The 19,075-nt window shown below is 52.1% G+C and overlaps 7 protein-coding genes across 7 annotated transcripts; 4 read left to right on the top strand and 3 right to left on the bottom strand.

Annotated features, from left to right (window-relative positions):
- Positions 1-1,531: 1,531 nt before the first annotated feature.
- On the top strand, positions 1,532-1,931 carry QC761_0046300 (uncharacterized protein; the record flags this gene model as incomplete). The annotated part of the gene is made up of 2 exons (XM_062872409.1): positions 1,532-1,757; positions 1,833-1,931. Coding segments are annotated over 2 exons (291 nt in total), but the record flags the coding sequence as incomplete, so codon positions are not given.
- Positions 1,932-3,374: 1,443 nt separating this feature from the next.
- On the top strand, positions 3,375-5,327 carry QC761_214130 (uncharacterized protein; the record flags this gene model as incomplete). Its single annotated transcript, XM_062877142.1, has 2 exons — positions 3,375-3,383; positions 3,858-5,327. 2 exons carry the CDS (start codon positions 3,375-3,377, stop codon positions 5,325-5,327), a joined length of 1,479 nt encoding a protein of 492 aa, XP_062735756.1.
- A 467-nt stretch (positions 5,328-5,794) lies between these two features.
- On the top strand, positions 5,795-7,579 carry QC761_0046280 (uncharacterized protein; the record flags this gene model as incomplete). Its single annotated transcript, XM_062872408.1, has 2 exons — positions 5,795-5,914; positions 6,361-7,579. The coding sequence occupies 2 exons, from the start codon at positions 5,795-5,797 to the stop codon at positions 6,421-6,423; spliced, it is 183 nt and encodes a 60-aa protein (XP_062735755.1). The 3' UTR covers positions 6,424-7,579.
- A 497-nt stretch (positions 7,580-8,076) lies between these two features.
- QC761_214135 (uncharacterized protein) lies at positions 8,077-10,327 on the bottom strand (the record flags this gene model as incomplete). The annotated part of the gene is made up of 3 exons (XM_062877143.1): positions 8,077-8,451; positions 8,730-9,960; positions 10,036-10,327. The coding sequence occupies 2 exons, from the start codon at positions 10,325-10,327 to the stop codon at positions 8,963-8,965; spliced, it is 1,290 nt and encodes a 429-aa protein (XP_062735754.1). The 3' UTR covers positions 8,077-8,451; positions 8,730-8,962.
- Positions 10,328-11,356: 1,029 nt separating this feature from the next.
- On the bottom strand, positions 11,357-11,870 carry QC761_0046260 (uncharacterized protein; the record flags this gene model as incomplete). The annotated part of the gene is made up of 2 exons (XM_062872407.1): positions 11,357-11,371; positions 11,577-11,870. The coding sequence occupies 2 exons, from the start codon at positions 11,868-11,870 to the stop codon at positions 11,357-11,359; spliced, it is 309 nt and encodes a 102-aa protein (XP_062735753.1).
- Positions 11,871-12,109: 239 nt separating this feature from the next.
- On the bottom strand, positions 12,110-13,501 carry QC761_214140 (uncharacterized protein; the record flags this gene model as incomplete). The annotated part of the gene is made up of 2 exons (XM_062877144.1): positions 13,141-13,501; positions 12,110-13,078 (listed from the first exon to the last, which is right to left on the bottom strand). The coding sequence occupies exons 1-2, from the start codon at positions 13,435-13,437 to the stop codon at positions 12,110-12,112; spliced, it is 1,266 nt and encodes a 421-aa protein (XP_062735752.1). The 5' UTR covers positions 13,438-13,501.
- A 3,295-nt stretch (positions 13,502-16,796) lies between these two features.
- Positions 16,797-18,600, top strand: QC761_214150 (uncharacterized protein). The gene is made up of 2 exons (XM_062877145.1): positions 16,797-17,782; positions 17,848-18,600. Exons 1-2 carry the CDS (start codon positions 17,049-17,051, stop codon positions 18,317-18,319), a joined length of 1,206 nt encoding a protein of 401 aa, XP_062735751.1. The 5' UTR covers positions 16,797-17,048; the 3' UTR covers positions 18,320-18,600.
- The last annotated feature ends 475 nt before the right edge of the window (positions 18,601-19,075 follow it).

Genomic DNA, 19,075 nt, shown 5'->3' with positions numbered 1-19,075 from the left:
TCTATTGCCATGTTAACTTCATTTTCTAGATATTCTTAGCTACCGTGATGATCGTTGTGATGGGAAGCCTGTTGAGCCTCACTTCGCCGCGCCACTGAGCCGCGTGTGCATCCGGCAGATGCTTGTTTACATGACTTTCACTATTCTTGCTCAGCCTCAATGGGTTACCATTCACGAAGAGATATTTCCCATCGAGATTGAGACGGCAACGTGTACATCGGGCGAATACCGCCGGATGGAACCATCGTGAGCCAGCACTCTATTGCCCGCCAAGATCCGATTGCCGATTTCTCCGTCCGTATACTGGCCATTCAAGGTCAGGTAAGCATTCAAGTATCAAATTGACCCCAGAGTAGGTAGTTGTTCTTGATCTATCATGGATCACGGTAGGAGTCGTGCCCCGCGGCCAGGCGGCTCGCTCCGCTCTGGTGTCCCTGTTGGGCCCGGGTTCGTAAACGATCCTCTCAAATGTTTGACCATGGCGTGAAGAGTGGCCGGCAATCAATGGATGTGAGGAGATGTTTGTTTGAGCTGGCAGAGACAAAACAAGTCAAAATGTTGGAGTTGGGCAGTGGCAAGTCCAGCGTAGGAACTTCCACGGCACAGGGAGACGCAAGCTGACTTTATTGCGCCGCAGACCAATGGGCGTGCAGAAATGGCTTGCCCCAATGGCGGTCGGCCCTCCAACTCTTGAAAGGCACAAACTCCAGTTCAGATACGAAGAGAGTCAAGACCGGGAAAACAGCGGTGAATCTCGGGCATTCAGGCAGCCGTGTGCCGTCCAACATTTCCAACAGTGAATGGGCAGTTGATCCCAATGGCTTTGGATTGTCGGTTCTGGCCTGTCCTGCTGCAAGGGCTTTGGGCAAGGTGTTGGATCTGTTGGAAGCGGCGGGGTGCGAGGACATGATTTCGGTGCAGGCGACGCATGAGGAAAATGCTCAAGCTTCTCTCATGGGAACGGAAATGCGGGCGGTCCAGCGGGTGTGATGTGATCAACCAGGATCTTGGTGGAGTGGGGTATGGAGGGCGCACTGATCCAGGGTTTCTCCCATAGGGCTGAGATTGAAAAGGACGGGCTGCAGGCATCATTGCACGGCCAGTCATCGATCAGTGGGGCTCTTTTTTTTTTTTTTTTTGGGAGCACCTCAAGTAGGTTCCCGTCATCCATCGTGGAAGCGCTGTGCTCTGCTGTGTAAGCGCTCTCGTCGTGTGTGAAGCTCACCCGGCGAGACGCTTTGGTCAGGATACAACCGACGCCGGGTTAGGTAGCCATGGGCGTGGAGACCTGAGGGCCAAGCTGTTCAGCTGTTGAAGCATCATGGTGGCGGTGAGCACAGCCGTGGACTGACCTGTCTCCAAGGTGAAGATCTACCGGGCTCGAGATGGGAGCGAGATCACCTGTACCTAATAACCTGGACTCAGATGGCCTATGTAACAGAGGCCATCGCATGGTGACATGTCAAGTTGAACAGGAATTCTCCTTTGGGAAGGAGCTTCTCGTAGCTGAGATGAATACACAGGTGCTCTTGCAACAGCGTCACGATGCCTTTCCCCTCTGCCCCTCCATGCCCCACTTCCAACGCTCCTCTTTGCTCCTCTTTGCTGCACCACCTCCCGTCGCACCAACAACCTAATGGACGAAGCATCCTCCTACACTACTGTACTATCTCGACTTCACCTACTTGAACCCCAACTGCGTGGGTCGAGCACCCAACCCAGCCGCCGACTTCTGTCGTGTCGCACAGTCCAGCCGGGTAATTCCTTCCCTCAAACCGACCCCCGCCGCATCACAGCTTCCTGCCTGACATCAGATCAAGCAACACATGCAGCCACCGAAGCATTGCGAACGCGACACGCTGCAGCAGCTCGCATCTTCTGCCGAGATCGACGTTGACGACTTTGTCTCAGGCTTGCATCGAAGAGGTTAAGCTCCATTGGCACAGCACCACCACTGCAAGTCGGCGCAGCATGGCAGGGCCACAGGGCTGCCTCCTAGCACCACCCCGTAACTGACCCGCCTCAGCGGATCGGCGGGAGAAACACCGCATCCATCGACACCTTTTGTTGCGTATGCGACAGTTCCACAGCATCCTCGCCTCATACTTCGTGTTACAACACCTTGCCAACCGAGCCAGTCCATCCAGCTTGTCTGACAAGCAGCAGACAGAGGGCTGTTGATAAGGTGGCGCCAGTTGTAGGGCTCGACACACCTAGCTGAGGGCACACACGCCTAGCCTGCTTTGGACAAGAGAACAAGGGGACATCCGTGGCTCGGACTGCTACCCCGACCGAGTTGCTGTTACGTCGTCCGGCCATATGATCACATCAACCCCACTGTCGATGGCCTTTGGGCTTGGGCAGCATCGGCAAACGACGAACGAAAACAAACAAGGGCCAAAATCCAACCTCGTCACGAACAAGCAGTGAGGTGCCGAGCGTTGACACACCCGACAGTGCTCCGATTTACCCCGCCGTCCCCTGCAGCCCTCCACATCTCGAATTGTTCCCTTTTTCAGGCGGCCAGAGAGAGAGGTCGGCTGCTGTCTCTACCCTTGCACTTGCATGCAGCCACGCACCGTTGCATGCAGGTTAATCAAGGCGCACCTGCCAGCCCTTTATTTTGTCGTCTGTTGGTCTGACTTCGATACATGTGCTGTACTACACAGTCCCAGTCCCGGTCCACCTGGCACCCAGTACCTTGCAGGAATATTCCGCGCTCTGGGCTTCGGTCAGCTCCCTGTCGCATCGTGCTTTGCTTCTGCTTCCCTTCATCAGGGTGCCGTCATCAAGAGACATGGCGGGCTTGCGGCGATGGACCTTAGGTTCTTCATCCCATGACGGTCTGCACTAGTGCCCTCCTGTTGCTCGTCAGGATTGGCTGTTCTGCATTTGGTAACGGCGCCTTTATGGAGCTGATCCAGCTGAAGCGGTACCCAAATGCTGCATCTAATTACCTTCTAGCGTTCCAAGAGAGTTAGCGTTGGGTGTGTCAGCCTTCACCTGCTTCGGGGCTCTTACTTTTGTTCCAAGTCTCCGCCGCCACATGCCCGAAGCTCCCAGCTTGCCTTGTCCCTGTCTGCGCGATACAACGGCGTGGAGAGCCATGGCGTTCCGTAATCGACCTCGCACACAAAGGGGTGGCCGGCTTGCTCTATAAGACCGCGCCCTCCCGCCGTGCGGTCCAATGACTGCCAGGCCGACCAGTCTTTCCGAGTGTCAGCGGCCCTCGACTCTCCGTGCCCCCCTGCCGTCGCCGAGCCCGGACCTACTTACCTGGTAGTCGTGTCGTCGAGAGAGCACCGGTAGCATCAACGACACAGGAAACGACCACCACAATAGACCCGACTATCCGTGTACTACTTACCGCCCTCATGCCCGCCGTGTTACCCTGGCGGCTTCTGCATAACACTACGCCTCTCAGTCGTGACATTTGAGGCCGCTGTCGGCCCCGCGCTGTGTAAGTCGACATGTCTTTCCCTTTTCGAGCATGCATTCCATTGGTTGCACATTTCCCCCCTCCCAAGCATTGATATCAACAAACCCTGGCGGCCGCCTTACTTCCGTCGGGTAGGTCGCCTCATCATCATATTGCACGCCCGGCTTTATCTCGTTCAATATTTACACTTGCTGGGTTTAAAGCGGATGTAAGCTTCTGGGGGTCTCCAAGAACCCCTCGGTGTAGCTCGCGCTGCTCCATCCTTCAAACGGGACTTGGCTCTCCCCAGACCAGCACCCTGGACAACACAAAACCCAATTTCCGGTGCCACGACCCTTTGCCATGCCTGCCTGATCCCCCTAGCTATAGCGCCGGCCCCTACGGCCACCCACCAAGACCGAACACTTACACTGACTAGGCGCCCCAAAGTAAATCATCGGCGCTGAGCTTCGCCGCAGGCATGCCAACACTCAGGCATCCCGACGTCAACGTTGCTCTTGGGGTCGCAAGTCCCCAGAAACAGGGACCCTCAAGAGCACACATATATCTCGCGCTTGCCGTCATTACTCTTCTTCTTGTTGCCCGGCTCGTCAAGCCAAGACGTCTCAAACCATCAGCCCCATTGCCTGCACCTGGAGACAGCCAGCGTGCTGAGAAAGTCGACAAGCATCCCCCCCGCTTCTCACCAATAGCAACTTCACCAACATCCCAAAAGGGCAATCAACCTGTCTCTGTTTTGTCTCCCTGGAGCCAATTCAAGGGCGGGCAAGGAGTTGTTCCGTTCACTAGGCTCGGGATTCATCAGCAACATCCTTCCTGTGCTGCAGTGCTTACAGGTCACGGTGCCCAGAGAGCCGTGTTCGGATTTTTGGGGCAGACGCCAGCTATGGATGACAACGAGAATGACCCGCTGAAGGATCGCTTGCGCTCAGGGTCAGCATCACGTGGCGTCAGCACCAATGTTCCCGATGACGCCGATTTTAGATACCAACACGACCCCTCCCCGGCCGGCAGGTACACTGAGCAACATGTAGGAGATAGCAGACCGAGCTACTCCTCCCACTTCTTCCCTTCTAACTTTCCAGAGGGATATGGTAGTGGTGGCTCCGAGGGCATGGAGATAGGACCAATGTCAGGCTACAGCAGCTATGGCGACCGTGATTGGAGTGCCGCATCTGATCAGCAAGCGGGCTCCTCGAGTGATGTGTATGGACAGGATCCCAACTTCGGTGCTGAGAGCTTTACTGGGTCCCCTGGCTTTTCTGGCTTCGATCTCAGCACTCCCCGACGCTTTTCGCGCCCACCTCCACCACCACCACTAACACCTCCAACACGTAGCGACAACAGGTTTCCCTTTGAAGACCGTCATATCGGCTATGCAGTATCGATCCCGCCAGAGCTGGACGCCAGCTTCATACACCAGCCCAATCCAGCTTATAGCGGCATGTCAACCTCAGACGACGTCTTGAACTCCAGCCCCCAGACCGCAGACCCAATACCGCGCAGAAGATCCTACACGAGGACTGTCCCCATCGGAATCCCTGTTCCTGGAACCACGCCCGCCTACTCTGCTGAGGCAATGGCATCAGGTACTGCCTTCACCCCCTCGAGCTATCCGCCAACATCGCCTCTTCTGCCTCCTCCTCCACCCGGGCCCGATGCTCCCTCCGAGTACGTATTTGTGGGTGGGCCGGGAGGTCCAGGTGTTGCCTTGTCAGATCAGGAGATCGATCTTCACGGCGAGATCATATCAGTCATGGATCACTCGGGTCATGGGTGGAAAAGGCATACACGTGTCTACGGTGGAGGCGTTTGTCTCGCCTGCCTCGCCGCCGAAGACCAAGGTGGCTTTTATGGCGACACGGTGCCTCTCTCGGATCGGCGATGACGAAATCAAGATCGATGTCATAAACATATGCAGAGGTTAGATTGAGTTGCGGGGCTGCTGAGATGGGTTGCAGTTCGCGCTTCGCGTTTGGTCCCAACGCAGTTCCAGGGTCCAGCTGCACCCCGCATAGGTTGGCAAAAGTTTCCATGTGGGGGTGATGACGAACTGGGGCTCCCACCATTTCGGTGTTCAGGAGGCTAGGGGAAGAAAAGTATGGTTCGCATTCGAAGCCCGCGTATCACGTCTATACGGAGAGCCGTAAGGCTGAATGGACCGGACGGGCTTTATTCATTGTGCACGGACTAGTCGTCGGCATTGGATCCATCGCAGGGAAGATAATGCACAGGCATTAGGGATGGGTTGGAAAGCTAAGGTTACGCCAGTTATGACATTTCCTCACATGTAAATTCTTTATTTCAACATTCTTTCGCTGTTTCTATTAATGTCTGTTTAATACTTTTGGAAGCATGTACTCTTCAGATGTCAAAGTCGGCGTTTTGAGGCACTTCTCGATTCCCATTTGCTGTTCACTCTCACCAGTCGTTGTCAAGAACAGGGAGTGGTTACACGGCTCGTTGTGGGTCTATGTTTGTCATTGACTTGCCTGTTTGGGAATGACAGCAAAGTTGATGGCGCTTTTCTACAATTTAGGTTGCATGCTGGGTCATTTGGCATATTCTCCTTGCAATTTTCCTGCATAAAACTCACGACGGTGCCTGCCTTTGGAGCACTGACAGAAAAAGAAGCGGTGTGATAAACCGGCAGTTTTTAATACCAAGCGCCGGTGTATCCTGAGGTGAGCTACCTGCCTCTCATAGGGCTGGCTGCTGATTAAAACCAGGTATGACGGTATTGTACCTATGGTTGAGCACAAAGCCGTAATGTGGTTGTGTCACCATGACATGATTGTTGGGCAAGACGCCTTATCAAGATTTTCCATACTGTGGTATGCCGTGCGGCACCAGGGGTGCTCAAGTGTCGTTTACCAGATGTTGTACTTTTCTAATCCTTCGCTGAGACCATCCATCCCTAGGTATCTCGGCAGAAGTCAATCAGCGATCCACCACCCGACCACGCAAAAATTTCTGTTCTTTAGCTCCGTCATCATGGAAATCTTCAGACATGGGAGCATCACACGGAAAGGCGGAAGGATTCGGTCATTCTCGATGTAACCCTCCATCTTACCTTGGGTTTCTTCGTCCCGCTCCTCGGCTGTCATTCAGTCTCTCGTAGGGCTGACTCTCGGCTTTAGGCTAGCACTGTGACGACCACACGAATCCCGAGGGAGAAGGACTTGGGCACCATTGCAGGGAAAAAGGTGCCATGCAGAGAGTGATCATTTACCTTGGAAATCCTGCGGCAGGCCGGGGAAAACACTCGATCTCACGTCATCTGATCGGGGACCTTGAACTGAGTTGCCAACCTGGCTTTATTATGCAAGTTGCAAAAGATGCTGGTTTGCTGTTGGGGAGCAAGGTCGACCGCAACGTTAGCGCATGCGCTCAAAAACCTGGTGATTTTCGGCGTCTATTATGTGTTTTATCACCCATGAGATGTCTCGGGCTTCTCTGGTAGGTAAGCTGTTTATTTCCTGGTCGTTTAGACCTGTGCCGCCGCAGACCGAAAGTCCCAACCAACAGTGGCCCGCCGGAAACCCACCAACCATCTTTTGTGGATGACAGGCGGCCGGGACACAAACGAAACCAGCTGACAAACATGATACGGGAAGGAAGGAAACACAAGATACGGTACTTGATCGGACGGGATGGGGGCTGGTTAGATCGGATTGTCGCTTGGGTTTAGGTCTGCGGCATCGAGTTGTGGCCGGTTGGTGCCGCAGCCACTCATGTCGTGATGATGGTTTGAGTGTCTGGAGATAGGATTATGGGGGCCAAAATGGTCCTATAGTACCCCAAGTCATGTACATGCCGACATTCTCTTAATCAAGCACCGAGGTGATCACCGATATGACAACCGCACACCCCAGTAAATTCACCGGAGGATCTGATAAGACCAGGGAAGTCCTCTGCGCCACTCTACTCAACTCATGTCATGCCACGACATTGCCTCTCAGCTTCACATATTTCAAGACCCAACAGATGGCTTTTTGGTCAGAATCCCGTATATCACCTTCTGGACAGAGACGTTATGCCAGCCAGAATCCTTCATGATGAATCATGTAAGCTCGGAGTAAGTCAGGCATGTGAAAAACTGACATGATCAGCAGGATCCAACTTCCCGCCGCCACTGCCGCCGCCACCTTCATCCGTCTGAACTTTTTTCCTTGTTGGGACATTTGAAGGATTTGAAAATGTCTTGTATGAGAACTTGTCGGTGTATATTTGAATTTCTTATGGATAAAAAGCCGTGCTAGTGCTCGCGTCTGCCGATGTGTAAAAACTGGCTCCGTGTTTAATTTTGAATTTGTGGCTTCCCCGGATGATGGAGGATCGGTGTTGAGAAAAGACATGAATTTCATCCGAATGGCTGGTGAGGACTTTCCCAATCCAGAAGTTGATCCTGTGATCCCGAGGATTCAGTTGGAATGTTGGAAGGGCCGAGTTTCCTATGTGGTTGACCGAGACGGAGATTGTACCTCCGGTCAGAGTTGAGCGTTCGGTGATGGATATAGAAACTCGGCCCTATGTCAAAGCCCCTCATCTTGGGAAATTCTTCAATTGGCAAGATTCACGGCGGCAAATCACCACCAGATGACAGGTGAAATTTCGAAATTCTGCTTCCTTGCCACCAAACAACGCGATCTCGTAAACATTAGCTAATAGCCTTATGTTCCACTCTTCCTGACTGACTAACCCCCCAGACGTTAAAACTCCGCCTCCGGTTACCAACAGTCTGGTTCATCCGCCCGTCGGTCCGCCGGTCATGCCTCGCCTTTTGCCTCAACTTTACATGATCATGCACAACCCGTGTGTACACCACATCAAGGAAGGATCCGTCATTCGCCATCCGATGTCTCCGGCGTCCCCGAGAGAGTGGGAAGGGTGGGTGTCACAGCATGAGAGTTGACATGATGTTAGCGGCAGACGTCAAAGTCATGGAAGATATTGTTGGTTCTAATAAACTTGTTGGTGAGTGGAAAGATGCTGGCACAAATGCCTCATCACTAGATGAATATGTAAGCAAAAGGCCGATGTTGTGCAAGAAACAAATAGTTTGGAATGTACATGAGACGTTGTCCACAAGAGAATGCTACAAGATCAAAACACCGCATGAGATTGATATCAGGACAATGTATTACTGCTCTACGTCCCGTGATTGAATCCAAAACACTGGTATCTCCAAGTTGGCATGGTGATAGAACATAAGCATTGACCCCTGAGCCAGCCAAGCAAGGGACCAGAACCGGGGTACACGTCAAGAAAACTGATGGACTTTGTTTACTCATTCATCAAAGAACTTGGTTTTGTTGTTGTTGTCATTGTCGTCATTGCTGTTGTTGCTTCCATTGTTGCCGTCATGGTAGTTGTTGCTGTGGTTGTCCTAGTTGCGAAGATGTGGCTGTTCCTGTTCAACTCGGCTCTCGTCTTTCTTTGTAGGAGATAAAACTTGAACAGAGAAAAAGAGCCGCGACCGGGGACAGAGAGGGTGCTGACGGTGTGGGGCTTATAGGGATACTAGGTTGAGATGGGGTTTGAGGGATAGCCCTGCTGCAGGAAGGGGGACTTGGTCTGGTAGTTGGCGGCAAAGTTGTTCGGGTTTTGGTCAGTAGGGGCGGGGCCGTAGCGGTAGGCCAAGCCGCTGTTGTTGCTGTTACTGTTATTGTTGGTGTTGGTATGGGTGCTGGCCCCATTGGATTTGCTCTTGCGCGCCTGGATCGGTGCTGAACCATTTGTTTCCTCCACGGGTGCCGGCTCGATAAGCCATTCCTCGGTTTTAGGGAGTTCGCCGGCTGTCTGCAACTCCCTCAGTGCGCTGTTGATTGTGCTTTGAGGTCCGGGAGAACCGCGGGGAAATCCAATATGTTCCAGGGCTCCAGGAGCCGAACCAGCCTCGTACTGGATTGTGAGCGCGGTGCCTTCGCTGCCTACAGCCTTGACCTCAAGTCCCATAAACTGTTGCTTGAGATTTTCCCGGAGAGCTGTGACAGCGACCCCCATAGCATCGCCGAGCAAGGGGGGGTTGAATCTGACAATCCAGCTTCCTACATCCAAGTCGAGAAGAATTGGATCCTTCCCGCCGAGGGGGTTGACCCTGTTTTCAGACGGAGGAGGTGCACGGAAGGCCTGGGGAACAGGTCCGGCTGCAATGACCCATTGGCCTTGGCGCATTACGTACGAAGTTGACCACTCATAAGAATCTGTGAGAGGGTTGCTCGGATTCGTGAAGTCGAAGGTTGTGGCGTTGGATTTGGTGTTGCTGAAGACCTGACCAGTGAGATCACTCCCCTCGAGCCACCAACTCACACTCTCTTGTGGCTGGTATTTCGCCGAGCTACCCTTCGGAAGGGTTGCCTGGTCCACAAAGATAGGTTCGTATCTGCCTGTCTGGTTGTTCAAAACTCCCACGATGATATGGATTCCAAGGACATGCGGGTATGCATAATCAATGTTGCCAATGTTGAGCCAGCCAGCACCATCAGGGCCAGCCGGTGTTGCAGAGGGCACCCAGTATCCTATGCAAGATACACTAGTTAGCAAAGATGCAACCTGATAAGATTAATAGAAGCAACTCAAGATAGGTAAAGTACCTTGTGGGTTTAGATCGTAGGTCTCGCCTTTGTTACATCGCTGCCATATACCGCCAACGTTGACTTTGACGCCAGGCGAGATCAGAGCGGCGGTCCAGTTGAGAGCATACTGAGCTTTCCAGGAAATATCGGTAACGGGGGCAACACCTTGGGACTGCCACACGACATTGTAAATGGGTGCTCCATTTCCTGTAGCAACCGACTTGGCCACCTGGAATCTCCAGCCATTGGCAGTAATCGCTTGATTGTCAGCCGCCGACTCATACCAGTGAAGTGTGCGGATGTCGGCCATGTTGAAGTTCAAGGATAGGTGAGGTGAATTTGCGTAGGACGGTTCGATATTGGTGTGAAAACTGGAGTGCTAGATAGAGTGCTAGAAACAATGTTTGAGGCTTCTAGTTGAGGATCTGTGTGGTGACAAAAGAGCAATGGCTGGGCAGTCTTATATCCTGATATCCGACCTCTCTGTTACTCGATCATGACAGGTAGTGTCCGTAAACGCCATTGAGACTATTCTCTTGTGCCGCGACTCAAGAACTTTGGGATTCAGCCGCAAGCTCTGGTGGCTGGCTGATATGTATTCTCACCAAACAGGAGCCAGAAACTGGCAAGAGAGGCTCCCAGTGCCCCCCATGAGCTATGCGTTCTGATAGATCTGCATAATATCGATTACTCAGACCTGTGTGAGGCAGATTGAGGATATTGTTTCGCTTTGTGCTCTTGGTACCTATGAACGCACAGAGATCAGACTTACTACTTCTTGTAGATTCAAACTCCGGTTGCAGCCAGTCACAACCAAATCAAATATGAACAGTACTCGGATCTTTGAACGTAGTTGGCATTTGTGCTTCCATGCATGGTGACGGATGGCTGGGATGGTTTCGTATTGGCCTGATTATCATTGCTCCCGACCACTTGCATGAGTATTGCAGCGAGCATTATGCACTCATTAATGTTGGCGGATTGAGGCACCCTATTAGGTTGCTTTCATGAGTGATAAAGAGCGGGGACAGAACATATAGGTGTATGGCGTGACCAAGCCGTATGGCTTTGAATAGTTCCAGAGGTTCGAAACAATGTTATTGTCGTCCTCACCGAACAAGCATGTGGATGATGTGGTCAGCTGTATAACTCAGAGTCCCTGTGCAGGTAATGTGGCTAAAGTGTACCTGTACGTATGGCGAACGTGATAAGCTCATTAAGAGGCCAGGTAGGCGTTGTAGGTGTTGTAGGGCTAGTTCAAAGTTCCCTTTTGACATGGCGGTGGCGGTCTTGACTCGATGGCCACAAGAGCGGTGGTGTTCAAGGTAACACAAAACCGTCACTTTACAAGTGCCTGTGAAGCTTATCAGCAGGTCTGCTCATATAGCAAGAGGTCAAACGGCGAGCTGATGAACCGGCACAAGACGTTGGTTGGGTAAGGTACTCGGACGAAATATTCCGGCCAGGTGGAGCCAGTGGTGTCCTACGGTGTGCAAGGGATTTTCGAGGATACTCGAGGCCAATAAATGATGTCGATATCAGCTAATATGTGTTCGGACGGGTGAATGGTGACGATGCAACAGTTCGATGCCAAGGGTTGTCGTCCAAGTCCCTCGCATGCCCCGTTGCCGAAGCTCTCTTGGCGTGTCGTTTAGTGGAGCTCCCCACACTCTTGGCTTCTGGGGCTCCCCAGAAGTGCCTGTTTCATTTCGGAGATGTTTTTCCACGTGAGACATGACCTGATCTGACTTGACTGGCAATTGATTTGCCTGACGGAAAAGAATGAGAGATTTGGTCGCTTGCGTGCCCTTATCTGGCTCAATTGCTAGCTTCGGTAGTTGCACTTGCTCCATTTCCGCCAATTTTTTTTTCTTTTTCTCGCTCTTGTTTGGCACCTGGGCTTGGCTTTATTTGACATGCTGCGCCCAGCCTTTTGACATCTTCCCTTCCATGGTTCTCTGCATTCCAACCACATTCGCATCGATCACTGTAACGACATGTAGGTGACACAGCCTGATCCTCGTTGTCTAACTCGGCCGCACTTAATACCAGGTAGATACAAGAAACGACAGGCTGACCCATCTCACCCTGCTCAAGCGCCATAGATGACATAAATCTCACCGGTCGTGTCGCTCGACACGTACAAGCGACCCTTGGCATCAAACGCCAGACCGACCGGACGGAAGCAGTTGTTGGGGCAGCCGCCGACATTGCTATTCTCCATGACCGGAATCTGCGCCGTCGTCGAGCTGACGTCGGCCACTGGATCGCCGTTCCGGAAGTCCACCCGCATGACACGGTACCCATCAGCAGGGTTGCGGTTCCAGCTGCCGTGGAACGCAATGTATGCAGCAGTTCCGTTGGCGGTGAACTTGACATCAAGAGGAGCAGTGTGAGCGTGGAAATGGAGACGGCCCGTCATGCGGTTGGCACAGTCGTTGGCGTTGGGGACAGAGTCGGGCTTGAAGAGGGAGCCCACCACCAGACCGTTGATGCCGACGTTTTGGGGGTCCCATGCCGGGACGCAAGAGGGGTACCCGTAGTTGAGACCCTTGTATCGGTTGGTGGTGGCGTTGAGAACGCCGTGGTAGCTGAGGCGCTCAGCTGGGTTGTTGTTGTGGATGTCACGACCGTTGAGTCGGAGGTCGTCCATCTGGTTCTCGACAGACCAGATGCCGCCGTAGGCAGGGTCCTCAGTCAAGCCGACGATATTGCGGAGACCCCAGCCAAGGACCTCGCCGCCCGTGTTGTAGTTGATGGTTGACTGCGTGCCCGCCGAGATGGAGAAGGTCTTGATCATCGAACGACCAGAGGAAGTCTGAGTGGTCGTGGTATCAATGTTGTTTTGAGAACCACGCGCCACGAGAATGGTGTCTGGGGACCACTTGGAGGTAGCAATGGCTCTGGTCGGGTGAGTGCCCGTGTTGGACATTCCGTTTACAATCTGGCGTCCGGAGCCAACCTGTCCTGTGGCCGGGTCATAGGAGTAGGCGTTCACCGAGGCCAAGTTGGATGTGAAGAGTGTCCTGCCATCAGCAGAAAGAGCAATACCATGGTTGGTCTATCGCCTTCCTTATCAGCTCCACCCTCATATCCACCTTGCTTGCAATGGGGGTGGCTTACGTTGGTACCGCTGAGCTGGGTGTTGGACTGAACACAAACGATGTTGCCCTGATCCTGAAGGACCAAGCGTCTGACTGACTGAGAACCACCCTCAGCGACAAGGAGGTTACCGGAGCTATCGATGGTTATGTGTCTGGGCTGGCGGAGCCCGGTAGCAAGCAAGCTGAACCGGTACCCAGAACCCATACGGGGCTGGAAGCGACTGTTGACGCCCGGGCATGACTGAGCAGCTACTTCGGGGACGAAGAGCGCGGTCAAAGCCGCGACGCTCGCGACGGTGTTGATGATATGGCCCATCTTTGCTCTTGTGAGTGTTTCCCTCTCGTTCGTTGTTTTGGTTCTGGATGCCACAACACGACAGTTGGAGGGAATGGAGAAAGGCTCGGCAGCATCCGAGACAAAGTAGGAGGGTGCGGCAGGTCCTCCCTTTCTTATGTCACTCGTTCATTCTATTCATTTATTCCCATGTTTCTGCTCCCTACTCCCGAGGTCGTACTTAATTACCGGGTTGGTGCCCTTCATCGTCATCGCGTCGCCACGCTTGTCTTGATGGGTATCTATGCCCATTCATGCGGCCGGATCTGTGGTCACTTACCCCACGGAAACTAAAGGACCAGATAGAGAACCAAGGATCGATAAATGGGATTCATCGCAAAGCAACAGAGGGACCCTTCGGAGCGGGGTGCCATCATCCGGTAAGGGCCTTGGCGGCGGGCCCAGACATATTCATCCAAAAAAGCTTAATCTATCCGAAGATCCCCCTCTCCAACCAAAACATCCAGCGCTGCTTCTCATCAACGGACAAGCTTTGGATTTTGCTGGACGCCAAGAAGGTTAAAAGACCCAAGACAACGTGGGAAAACCCCCCTTCATAGTTGCACTTTTAATATGATCGCGTGGTCGACAGGTTACAGGCAGCGTTTGCGTTATATCAGGTGGAGGTAGGGTGTCCGAGTTGAATATGAAGGATTGAGCTAATAGTCCGTTGACGACAAACACCAGTAGTTATTTGGACGGCGATCTTTTGGTCGGCCTTATATATTGACTCCGACATGTGCACCCTGGTCGCAACGATGAGTGCAAGCTTGAGTGAAACCTACATCCAGTCAAACGATCCAGCTTACTCGATTCAGACTGGCTTACCGCGTACCCCGGTTTTACTTGTGAGTTTGACTTATGAAGTCATATCTGTCTGAGGCTGAGACAAAGTACGATTTGTGCTACGTGTAGCCGAGCTGCATGCAACGGATGGCTATGTATATGATATAGACCTCACCACATTACCTATCCTCGGTTTTCCTTTCTTTCTTGGAATGAAAATTCGCTCATGGTATGAGTGCATAGGTAAAATATGAATTCTTTTCGTCGCTAATCCGCAAATAAAACTCCCGAATGATAACCATTCTCCCGCTAGTCGTCCGATGTTTAATACTAGTGTGTCATAGCCTTCTTCCTCCTGTTGATGATGCTCCTTTTGTTGAATGAAAAGGTCTATCTGCACCGTGACCTCCTACTTGCCCTCCGCTTTTGATTGATTTGGCGGCCGGATCAGGCGAGCCTTCCCAGACCAGACTGTCAGAAATCCTTGATGCTTCACTCCCAGACGTCATTTTTGCTTCGTCCAAAATCTTCGGTTTTTTTTCTTCCTCCATGCTCTCTGTTGGTGCTGTGAAGGTCTGCAAGCGGTGGTTCCGGCCTTAAGGAAAGCCACCCGGTAATGACAACGAGAGAATTCAGGTAATCAGAATGAGAAGTCCTGGGACCCAGACAAACTCCTTGATGGCATTCTCGAGAGCTTCACTGCGCGGTGCGGTTAGAATTCTGTCGGAAGTCCTTATATTTGTTTTGGTGCTGTGTTCAGCTGTTGCTGTTGGGGCTCTTCCGGCTTTATCGGCTGTGGATCATTTTGACGATCCTCCTGGCCGTTGGCTTGAATGTGATGTTGACTTCGCTTTGGGCTTGTGTGTGGGCATTGGGTGGGCCGTGAACACTATTACTCGGGCTTTGCCAATTCAGGAGATGGAATTGAGCTGGAACTGCGTCCGGAAGCACTGTGTTAGAATTACCACAGTTTTCCATATGCATGGCCATGTCGAGACTATCGACGATTGGATCAAAAACTTTCTTTAAGTCCCATTGCTTGCTAAGGTCGAGGTGGGTGAGAGTAGAGCTACCACTCTCCCCGAACTGGGTTGAAAACTTTAGTAAGAAAAATGTGTTTAATTGGAAAGCTTTTGCGTTGTACCTTCCCCTGACGGATATCCACTTGCATGATGACCGGCTTTCCGCTGTGTTCAAAGGAGAAAACCGTGTTGTACTCCTGTTTGTTTGCTTTGCTGGGGTCCAGCTCATTGCCGATGAACTCCCACTCCAACGTGCAGTAATCTTGCGGGTCTTTGGCCTTCCTACAGTCCCTTTGAACACCCGTTGATCAACACGACTGATTGAGGTGGTAGACTGGTGGTCTACACCTACTAGCTCGAAGCCCCATAGCCGAAGGTTGGGATGAAGAAGTTTGACTTCTCTTCCCACTGAACAGTCGGGGTGCCAGTCAAAGACTTGGGTCTAAACTGTTGTGTCATCTGAGCGGAGTAGTCGGAATCAAGCGGACGAAGACTTGTGCTGGCGTCGTGTGTTCAAGGTTGCGTCCTGGCTCAACGTGACAAAAACAGTTGCGCTCTGAAGCCAATACCCTGGTGGTTGCTTGAAGATGATGTCCATGTAGACAATCCCAGCAGGCCTTTCGGTAGTATCCAACACTGCTCACTGTGCCTTTTTCCACCGGTATCTGCAGTCGACATCGACCTTCCCAAGGTATCGAAGAACTTTGGGCGTCCTGTGCTCTTTACTTTGGGGTGTTTCCAAACTCATGTTTACAATTGACTTTGGAGGACGGCTGTGTGGTGAATAGGTACCTAGTATGAACTTAACAGTCTGAAGTCCTACCATAGATTCGCGAGATGCCAAGCGGAAGTACCTCCCGCATCAATGTAAACCTGCCCTGTTCAAAGACGTTTCAGGTTACTTACCTAATTGAAGCAACCGGAACACCACTCTCTTTCAGACGCCATTACAGGATATGGATATCGGTTTTGTAGAGATACATATCACCCGGCCTACCCTGTGGGTAGGATGTCCTTTTGCTTCCACAGGCTTGAGCTATTTGCCTACCGGATTACCCCCTAGCCTGATGTTGGACTCCTGTCCAGGCGTTCCTGAGGCAGTCCTGCAGCGCGCCAAGCTAGCAGACTCCATGGTCGCGGAGAAGCCTTGGCGGAAAGGTTTTTGGCGAATCATGAGGTATTAGATGATTTCTACTGTTGAGGTTTGTACGTCTCTGAGGTTTTTGGCAAGAAAGATAATAAAATATGTAAAAACGCTTTGATCAAACAAACCTGCTTGATTCAGACTCTTGCGAGAATGGTCGAATAGATGCAGGTGTGTCGGTGCACATGCTACCTTAAAGGATGAGGTGCATGTAGCCGACATAAGCGCTCCACTGGGAGTGAAGTGAAAGCTGCGAGATCCTCATCGCTTATTAGGTAAAACGACACCAGCTACCAAGGAAGTTGCTTGAGACCGAGCATCGAATACGGATTCGGCAAGAGGTGTGCGTCTGTGTGTCGTGTATTAGTGTCAGCCGTTGTTGGCAGATTCGAAGGTTCTGTGCGCGAAACCAGTCCCGTGGTTCGGGTCTAGACTCCACTGCTTCCTTTCCCCTGAAAAGAATGGCTCCATATTGCAGATCCGATCCCCCCTGTGGAATCGAACGATCTGCAATACTTCTTTATCTCTAATGTGACCTTCCCCGGACTCTTCTCTCTTATTATATTCTCTTTTATTTTTTTCCTCATGTTTATCGTTACAGGAATGTCACGTACCTAACCTGAAGTCCATTCCCGAACGACATGGACCGATCAGTACAACGACCTCCTTCGACTGACGGCGGCAACGCAATGGGTCCTCCAATGATCGATTATGGCGACCCGGACCTTCTATCCCATGACAATGCCGGCCCCCAGCTCCTCGCCGTCGGTTGGTCACTATGGTGCGTGGCGGGGTTATTTCTAGGCACAAGAATCTACTGCAAGCTCATCAGCAGCCGGCGGCTATGGTGGGATGATCACTTCTTGATCGCATCCCAGGTCATCCACCTGGTAGCGACCTGCTTGATGACGACGCTGGTGGCAGATGTGGGCTACGGGAAGCATCCTTGGGACAAACCCGGTGTCAGTCCAATACCTTCCACCAAAGAGCTCCTTCTCATGATGCCGCGAGCGACCCTTACCATCACTGCAATGTCCTGGAGTAAAACAGCCTTCGCCATTACCATGCTACGCTTCTCCGAGGGTTGGATGAAGTGGGCCGTATGGTTCATCATCATCAGCATGAACATCGCCTTCGGACTCTCTGCCATGGTCCCGTGGCTCCTTTGCACACCGATCCAGAAGACGTGGGACCTGAGCGCTGAGGGTTCATGCCATTCATTCAACGTCTCACTCGTGCTTGCATATGTGTCCGGGGCATACTCGGCCCTCTGCGATCTTGTGTTAGCCTTGTTGCCGTGGATGATCATTTCGAAGCTGCAAATGCGGACCAAGGAGAAACTAGGCGTGGGCATCGCCATGAGCATGGGAATCATGTCTGTGTTTTTTTCGTTTCTCTCCAGTGCTCCGACGTGCGCTAACATGTGTCTTACTGCCACAGCGCCGCAATTATGGCCATAGTCAAGACTGTCTCGCTTCAAAATCTCCTCAAGATGGACTCGTTCTATACCGCCCAGCTCAACATCTACGACACTGCGGAAATCTCTGTCACCATCATGGCCGCCTCTATCCCTGCGTTGCGCGTGCTTTTCAACGAAGTGCGCACCTCGGTCCGCACAAAGGGCAGACAGTATTACCAGGCTACGACGCCCCAGTATGGTGCAAATCGGACTGGGATCGTCATTACCGTCAAGGCCGAGGGAAACATGGAGGAGGAGCGGCCTGGTTGCGGAGATGATATGAGCGACACAGGGATTTTGGGATCGAGCACCGGCCGCGACCCAAAACGCATTTGCCGGGTTGATGAGGTCGAGGTGGTTTCAACATACAGTAATGGGAAAAGAAGCATGAGTGATGAGGAAGGTGGATACGAGATGCAGAAGACTGTCCGGAAAGGGTCGATGCCGGAGTAGTTTAGCGGCCACGCATAATTTTTCTTTCATTTGCAGCTATAGCGTCAAAGTATTTCTCGGTATGTTTGAGGGTTATCCTCGTTACCAGAGCAAGAAAGAAAAGTAAAAGAAAAGCTTCATCCTTGACGTTTTGGAGAAACAAAAGTTGGCCGGGGAGCATTGGAAGTCAAGGGGGTTGCTCGCTAGCGTCAGTCCCTGTTGCTTCCCGGATCTATCTGTAACAATTAAGCGACCTCAAGCGAGTTATTGTGCCTCGCCTACAAAACACAACCAAGACTGCATTTTCTCTTGTGGCTCACTCAACCTGAAATGTCTGAGCCAGTTGTTGGGAAGTGAAACGAGTGACGTGTTACCAGCGGCAGCAGCAGATGTATTATTAGAAGATGGCCAAGGTTATCACAAGCGAGGTCCTCTTTGAGAGAGATGAAAACACGAGCAGAAGAGCAGAACAGTTGGACGAAAGGATTCCTCATCAAGTGTTATACCAAGCCCAGAATTCCAGCCCTTGTCACAAAACCACGCTTCGGTGAGCCAAGTCCAACACAAACGTGCACAGACGTCCAAGCATGGGTGCATGATACTGCGTGCTTTGTCATCCTCATCTCGAGAGAAGGAAAACCTACCCCATTCAGGCAATAAATACGGGAATATGAGCGCGAACAGGAGCGCCTCAATCAGGAGGAGAAACACCGTTTACTTCTTGAGCTGGTCAGCACACAGATTCACGCCATGAAGTCGAGGGACAGTGGACAATAG

Source organism: Podospora bellae-mahoneyi, chromosome 2, assembly GCF_035222275.1.
Source record: "Podospora bellae-mahoneyi strain CBS 112042 chromosome 2, whole genome shotgun sequence".
NCBI lineage: Eukaryota > Fungi > Ascomycota > Sordariomycetes > Sordariales > Podosporaceae > Podospora > Podospora bellae-mahoneyi.
Note: the sequence above shows the minus strand (reverse complement) of the source record. Positions and strands in the feature narration are given on the sequence as shown.

Coding starts and splice junctions, on each gene's coding strand:
- QC761_214150 (XM_062877145.1), top strand. CDS start 17,049: ATGGACCGATCAGTACAACGACCTCCTTCGACTGACGGCGGCAACGCA. Junction 17,783..17,847: donor GCCATGAGCATGGGAATCAT/GTCTGTGTTTTT, acceptor TTACTGCCACAG/CGCCGCAATTATGGCCATAG.